The sequence below is a fragment of the Dendroctonus ponderosae genome, unplaced genomic scaffold (assembly GCF_020466585.1).
Source record: "Dendroctonus ponderosae isolate FM_Combo_2020 unplaced genomic scaffold, Dpon_F_20191213v2 Dpon_F_20191213_12, whole genome shotgun sequence".
In the NCBI taxonomy this organism is placed as follows: Eukaryota; Metazoa; Arthropoda; class Insecta; order Coleoptera; family Curculionidae; genus Dendroctonus; species Dendroctonus ponderosae.
Genome location: NW_026017316.1, coordinates 1,600,522 through 1,607,629, shown reverse-complemented (window position 1 = coordinate 1,607,629; position 7,108 = coordinate 1,600,522). Strand labels below are relative to the sequence as shown.

Here is a 7,108-nt window from a genome sequence, read left to right as displayed (position 1 = left end):
TTAAAACAGCTAACTAAGCGGATTTACCAATAGATTTAATAAAAACCGAAAAAATCGTGATGACTCACCTCGGCATAGGTGCCCTCCTTTTGGGGCACCACAAAGTGGATGCCCCCCTGGGGCTGCTCCAGCGAGAACTCGATGCCGACGCGCAGCGCCGTGCCCTCGGCCACCAGATGCACAGCCTCGGGCGGAATGGTGATCACTAATTCGCCCGCGCTGCTGTCCGGGTCGGTCTTGAGGGCCGCAGTCAGATGATACTGCGAGAACTGCTCGAGGCTGCGCCTAAAAGCGCCAAACATCCATTCCAGCCCTGCGCCCCTGCCCGCAAAACTCACGTGTCATTGTCGCTCTGGCACACATCCAGAAAGGGGTCAAAGTACTGGAAATGCGCCTCGTACTGGTCATTCAGCAGCACCTTGTAGACCCGGCACTGTTTGGCGTTGATTTTGATCACACGCAGCGTGTCCCGGATCGGGACGACCGTCAGCTCCGCAAACCCCTAAAACACGCTCACTTCCATCACCTGCCACTAACGGCAAAAACCCACTCACTATAATGCTCTTCCGCTCGAAACTGATCCCGGTGAGGCTCAGAATCTGATGGGCTGAAACAGGGGGCGCATTAGCCGACCATTAGGGGGGCCGAAACAATAAGGTTACCTACCTAGCTTGAAGGGCCGCACAGTGTCCCCCGTTTTGGGCTGCTTCATTTTCAAGGGCCTGTGGCCTGCTTCAAGGGCACTGCCCGCAATCCGGAACCCTATTTTGGGGGCTTATTTGGCAAATTCGTCGGCTTGTTTTCCTCATCGGCCAAAACACAAAACAATATGGCGGCGACAGATCGCAGAGGTTACTCTGTGAAGGCGGCCGCTGATCGGTTGACAGCTGAAGGTGCTGCGCACTGCACACGGCGACAACGCTGCCTAGAGGCCCTAAATCGTCGAGAATTTCCTTGTATTAATTAATTTTCGGGAATAGAAAAACCGCACAATTTGTAATTAAAATATATTAAGTGACTTGGCGGACAGGGCGAGTACAGCGACAGCCTAAAAGTACTTAAAACCCTACCGGATAATTGACTAAGTACGCCACAAATGCCCGGTTTCGCACAAGTATGTAAACTCGATATAAAAACATTGGGGGAAATATTTAAAACTAACATATAAAAAAACTAACTCTACGGTTCAGATCTGGAGCAACTGAGTAGGGGAGTTTCGGGGGGTTTTGGGGGTCAATTTTAACGTTTTTCCGCGCAAAACTAGTGCAAAATGTCGCGGAGTTTGGAAAAATTTTAACCAAAAGTAAAGTTTCAAGTTTATCAAAAACCGGCGAACGAATCAAAATTCCCACCGCAGATTCGGGTTTCTGAGTGAATTTCAGCTGAAAACGAGTACAAAGTCGATAGGGCCGGAAAGAACTCCGGAAGTTGAAAGTGAAGTTCCCCCTACATAACCGCAAAATTAGAAAGTTTTAGCCGAAGTCACACGAAAGTTGCGAGCAGTTGAACGCTCAAGTGGACAATTGGCGCTTTTCTCACTGCCCGGTATTAATTTTTTAAAACCCCTTTCGCCTTGGAAAATGGACGAAAACTTCCGGAAGTTCAAAGTGAAGTTTCCACTACACAAAAGCAAATTTTGACAATTCTGGCCAAAGCGGTTTGGGAGTTGTGCGCACTTGAACGCTAAAATGCGCAATCGTCAGTTCTCCCAGTTTCGGGAGTTGCACTTTTTTCAAAACTCTTCCTGCCTTTGAAGCTAGATGGGAGTTACCGGAAGTTGAAAGTGAAGTTTCCACTTCACAATGGTAAAATTTAAAAGTTCCAGTCAAAGTCGCTTGGAAGTTGTGGGCAGTTGAACGGTCAAGTACACAATCGGCGCTTCTCCCGCGGTCCGACATTGAAAATTTTCAAAACTCTTGCAGACGTGGCAGTTGGAAGAATATTTCCGGAAGTTCAAAGTGAAGTTTTCGCGCAAATGCGCAATCGTCACTTCTCCCAGTTTCGGGAGTTGCACTTTTTTCAAAACTCTTCCTGCATTTGAAGCTGGATGGGAGTTACCGGAAGTTGAAAGTGAAGTTTTCACTTCACAATGGTAAAATTTAAAAGTTCCAGTCGAAGACGCTTGGAAGTTGTGAGCAGTTGAACGGTCAAGTACACAATCGGCACTTCTCCCGCGGTCCGACATTGAAAATTTTCAAAACTCGTTCAGACGTGGCAGTTGGAAGAATATTTCCGGAAGTTCAAAGTGAAGTTTTCACTACACAAAAGCAAATTTTGACAATTCTGGCCAAAGCGGTTTGGGAGTTGTGCGCACTTAAACGCTAAAATGCGCAATAGTCACTTCTCCCAGTTTCGGGAGTTGCACTTTTTTCAAAACTCTTCCTGCCTTTGAAGCTGGATGGGAGTTACCGGAAGTTGAAAGTGAAGTTTCCACTTCACAATGGTAAAATTTAAAAGTTCCAGTCAAAGTCGCTTGGAAGTTGTGAGCAGTTGAACGGTCAAGTACACAATCGGCGCTTCTCCCGCGGTCCGACATTAAAAATTTTCAAAACTCTTGCAGACGTGGCAGTTGGAAGAAAATTCCCGGAAGTTGAAAGTGAAGTTTCCACTACACAAAGGCGAATTCTGATAATTCTGGCTCAAGCGGTTTGGAAGTTGTGCGCACTTAAACGCTAAAATGCGCAATAGTCACTTTTCCCAGTTTCGGGAGTTGCACTTTTTTCAAAACTCTTCCTGCATTTGAAGCTGTATGAGAGTTACCGGAAGTTGAAAGTGAASTTTTCACTTCACAATGGTAAAATTTAAAAGTTCCAGTCGAAGTCGCTTGGAAGTTGTGAGCAGTTGAACGGTCAAGTACACAATCGRCGCTTCTCCCGCGGTCCGACATKGAAAATTTTSAAAACTCTTTCMGACRTGGSAGTTGGACKAAAACTTCCGRAARTTGRAAGTGAARYTTCCACCATASAAASGCAAATTTTGACAAYTCTGGCCMAAGCGGCTTAGGAGTTGTGMGCARTTGAACGCTCAAGTGCACAATCGACGYWTCTCCCGCGGTCYGACATTGATAATTTTCAAAACTCTCCGACGTGGGAGTTGGACTAAAACTTCCGGATGTTGGAGGTGAAACTTTCTCTATACAAAGGCAAATATTGACAATTCTGGCCCAAGCGGCTTAGGAGTTGTGCGCAATTGAACGCTCAAGTGCACAATCGAGGCATGTCCCGCGGTCCGACATTGATAATTTTCAAAACTCTCCGACGYGGGAGTTGGACKAAAACTTCCGRATGTTGGAGGTGAAACTTCCACTAKACAAAGGCAAATTTTGACAATTCTGGCCCAAGCGGCTTAGGAGTTGTRCGCAATTGAACGCTCAAGTGCAMAATCGRCACTTCTCYCACTGTCCGACATCGCAATTTTCAAAACTCKTTCCAACGTGGGAGTTGGACGAAAACTTCCGGAAGTTGAMAGTGAAGTTTSCACCATACAAAGGCAAATTTTGACAATTCTGGCCAGAGCGGTTTGGGAGTTGTGCGCACTTGAACGCTCAAATGCGCAATCRWCACTTCTCCCACTGTCCGACATTGCAATTTCTCGACTCTTTCCAACGYGGGAGTTGGAYGAAAACTTCCGGAAGTTGAAAGTGAAGTTTCCACTGCACAGTGGCAAATTTTGACAGTTCCGTCCAAACCGGTTTGGMARCTGCGCGAAATCGCACGCTGACGCGCCCAATCGAAACTTCCGCYAGCGCCGGAAGTTGCCTWTTTTTGAAAACTCCTTTCRSCTTTGCACCCCATCGACATGGTACTCATTTTCAGCTGAAATTGACTCAGCAAGCGAATGGCGGCGCCCAAATGAGCAAATCGGCACYCGTCGCGCAGATACCCCGCTTTTCCGGCCAAAACCCCCCGAGAAACGGACAGTAGACGGTCTAAAAAGTATGCGAACCACAGCCAATGATAGAAGGAGACCCGCCGCTGGCGGGCCAGTTAAACCACCTGCACATGATGGGGCGGCTCATCCGAAAAGAGCTTGTTCCCGGTGACGTCCCCAATCTGATCGTTCATCCGCTTCAGCTCCTTCATGCTGATCTCGTACTTGTGCGCGACCAGCGACCGATAGAAATGGATGGCGAACGCCAGGAACACGAACAGAATCGGCACCAAAACGACCGTCGCTGACCAGGCGGCCGTGGTGTTCACATTGTAGAACTTCAGCCAGCAGATGATCGCGATCTCGGCGAGAAACAGCAGCAGGCCGAGCAGCGTGGAAAACGCCCACGCGATCTCGATGTACCAGTGGAGGCGCTCGTGGGGCGATTCGTCCACCAAGCTGATCGAGTCCAGGCTGCACACCGTTTCGATGTTGGGCAGGATGCAGGTGCTGATCATCAGGGCCAGCATGTGCACGGCCACCAGCAGTGTGGTGATCACGGCGAAAATCACCAGAATGGGCGACGGGATGGCGGACTCGTTGTTCAGCTGCAGCTCCACCATCGCCACCATGGCGAACCCGGAAAGTAGGGCCGACGTCTTGCTCGACGCCTTCAGCTTCGCTCGCGACAGGTGCATCTTCCTCCAGGAGAGGTAGCGCGGCGTGTGGAACATTTCCTCGGACATTGGCATGTGTTTGCGCTGCAACATTGCCGGGACTTTAGCCGCAACATGATCGGGGGGCGTTTTGGGGCTGTTTCCACTTGATCGGGGCGAAATGCCGTTTCAGGTCCAGCTCGAGCGGTTTGGAAGTTGCCAGCTTCTCTCGCGCGAATTAAAGTTCCCGGCAGTTGACTGAAGTTTTCACTACCCAACGGCAAAGTTTCACAGTTTCAGTCAGTGTCTAACATGCCAACTTTGTCAAAACCCTCCCACCTTGATTCTAGACGCAACTGTCCGGAAGATACAGATGACGTTTCCTCTTTGCAATGTCAACATTTGACAGCTCTAGACAAAGAAGGTTAGTTTGGCCCTAATTGTAGCCCCCTTGGAATACATTGTTGCCAGATTTCAGCTGATTTGAGGCGTCATTAGAGAAAGAAAGCGAGAGAAAACGAGAAAGACCTTATCATATATTTAACGAGTTATTTAAGACATCGATAAAATAAACTATTTCCGATTTAAAATGTCAACCAAAAATCAGTTTTAGATTTCTAATGTTGAAAGAATTTAAAAAAAATTAATTAAAATATTGAAATTAAAATATTGAAAAAATATAATTGAAAGTTTCAGTCAAAGTCGCTTGGAAATTGTGAGCAGTTGAACGCTCAAGTGCACAATCGACGCTTCTCCCGCGGTCCGWCATTGCAAATTTTCAAAACTCTTTCAGACGTGGCAGTTGGACGAAAACTTCCGGAAGTTGAAACTGAAGTTTCCACTACACAAAGGCGATTTTTGACCATTCTGGCTCAAGCAGTTTGGGAGTTGTGCGCACTTGAACGCTAAAATGCACCATTGCCACTTCTCCCAGTTTTGGAAGTTACAATTTTTTCAAAACTCCTCCTGCCTTTGAAGCTGGATGGAAGTTTCCGGAAGTTGAAAGTAAAGTTTCCACTTCACAATGGCAAAATTTGAAAGTTTCAGTCAAAGTCGCTTGGAAATTGTGAGCAGTTGAACGCTCAAGTGCACAATCGACGCTTCTCCCGCGGTCCGACATTGCAAATTTTCAAAGCTCTTTCAGACGTGGCAGTTGGACGAAAATTTCCGGAAGTTGAAAGTGAAGTTTCCACTAAACAAAGGCCAATTCTGACAATTCTGGATCAAGCGGTTTGGGAGTTGTGCGCGCTTGAACGCTAAAATGCACCATTGCCACTTCTCCCAGTTTTGGAAATTGCAATTTTTCAAAACTCCTCCTGCCTTGAAGCTAGACGGAAGTTTCCGGAAGTTGAAAGTAAAGTTTCCACTTCACAATGGCCAAATTTAAAAGTTTCAGTCGAAGTCGCTTGGAAGTTGTGAGCAGTTGAACGCTCAAGTGCACAATCGACGTTTCTCCCGCGGTCCGACATTGCAAATTTTTAAAACTCTTTCAGACGTGGCAGTTGGACGAAAACTTCCGGAAGCTGAAAGTGAAGTTTCCACTACACAAAGGCAAATTTTGACCATTCTGGCTCGAGCGGTTTGGGAGTTGTGCGCACTTGAACGCTAAAATCCACCATTGCCGCTTCTCCCAGTTATGGAAGTTACAATTTTTTCAAAACTCCTCCTGCCTTTGAAGCTGGACGGAAGTTTCAGGAAGTTGAAAGTAAAGTTTCCACTTCACAATGGCAAAATTTAAAAGTTTCAGTCGAAGTCGCTTGGAAGTTGTGAGCAGTTGAATGCTCAAGTGCACAATCGACGCTTCGCCCGCGGTCCGACATTGCAAATTTTCAAAACTCTTTCAGACGTGGCAGTTGGACGAAAACTTCCTGAAGTTGAAAGTAAAGTTTCCACTACACAAAGGCGAATTTTGACCATTCTGGCTCAAGCGGTTTGAGAGTTGTGCGCACTTGAACGCTAAAATGCACCATTGCCACTTCTCCCAGTTTTGGAAGTTACAATTTTTTCAAAACTTCTCCTGCCTTTGAAGCTGGACGGAAGTTTCAGGAAGTTGAAAGTAAAGTTTCCACTACACAAAGGCAAAATGTGAAAGTTTCAGTCGAAGTCGCTTGGAAGTTGTGAGCAGTTGAACCCTCAAGTGCACAATCGACGATTCTCCCGCGGTCCGACATTGCAAATTTTCAAAACTGTTTCCGACGTGGCAGTTGGACGAAAACTTCCGGAAGTTGAAAGTGAAGTTTCCACTACACAAAGGCGAATTTTGCCCATTCTGGCTCAAACGGTTTGGGAGTTGTGCGCACTTGAACGCTAAAATCCACCATTGCTACTTCTCCCAGTTTTGGAAATTGAAATTTTTTCAAAATTCCTCCTGCCTTTGAAGCTGGACGGAAGTTTCCGGAAGTTGAAAGTAAAGTTTCCACTTCACAATGGCAAAATTTGAAAGTTTCAGTCGAAGTCGCTTGGAAATTGTGAGCAGTTGAACGCTCAAGTGCACAATCGACGCTTCTCCCGCGGTCCGTCATTGCAAATTTTCAAAACTCTTTCAGACGTGGCAGTTGGACGAAAACTTCCGGAAGTTGAAA

The 7,108-nt window shown here is 46.8% G+C and overlaps 1 protein-coding gene across 5 annotated transcripts in view; it reads right to left on the bottom strand.

The window, feature by feature from the left end:
• Positions 1-7,108, bottom strand: part of LOC109534032 (calcium release-activated calcium channel protein 1) — a 14,041-nt gene that overhangs the window by 5,242 nt on the left and 1,691 nt on the right. For 4 of the 5 annotated variants that reach the window (XM_048663103.1, XM_019899579.2, XM_048663105.1 and 1 more), the window contains one exon: positions 2,999-4,631. In XM_048663103.1, the coding sequence (XP_048519060.1) occupies positions 3,987-4,631 (645 nt within the window). In that variant the 3' untranslated portion in view covers positions 2,999-3,986. Of the gene's footprint in view, positions 1-68; positions 286-338; positions 503-554; positions 608-666; positions 935-2,998; positions 4,632-7,108 lie in introns of those variants that run through there. The other variant, XM_048663106.1, reaches the window with a different exon arrangement.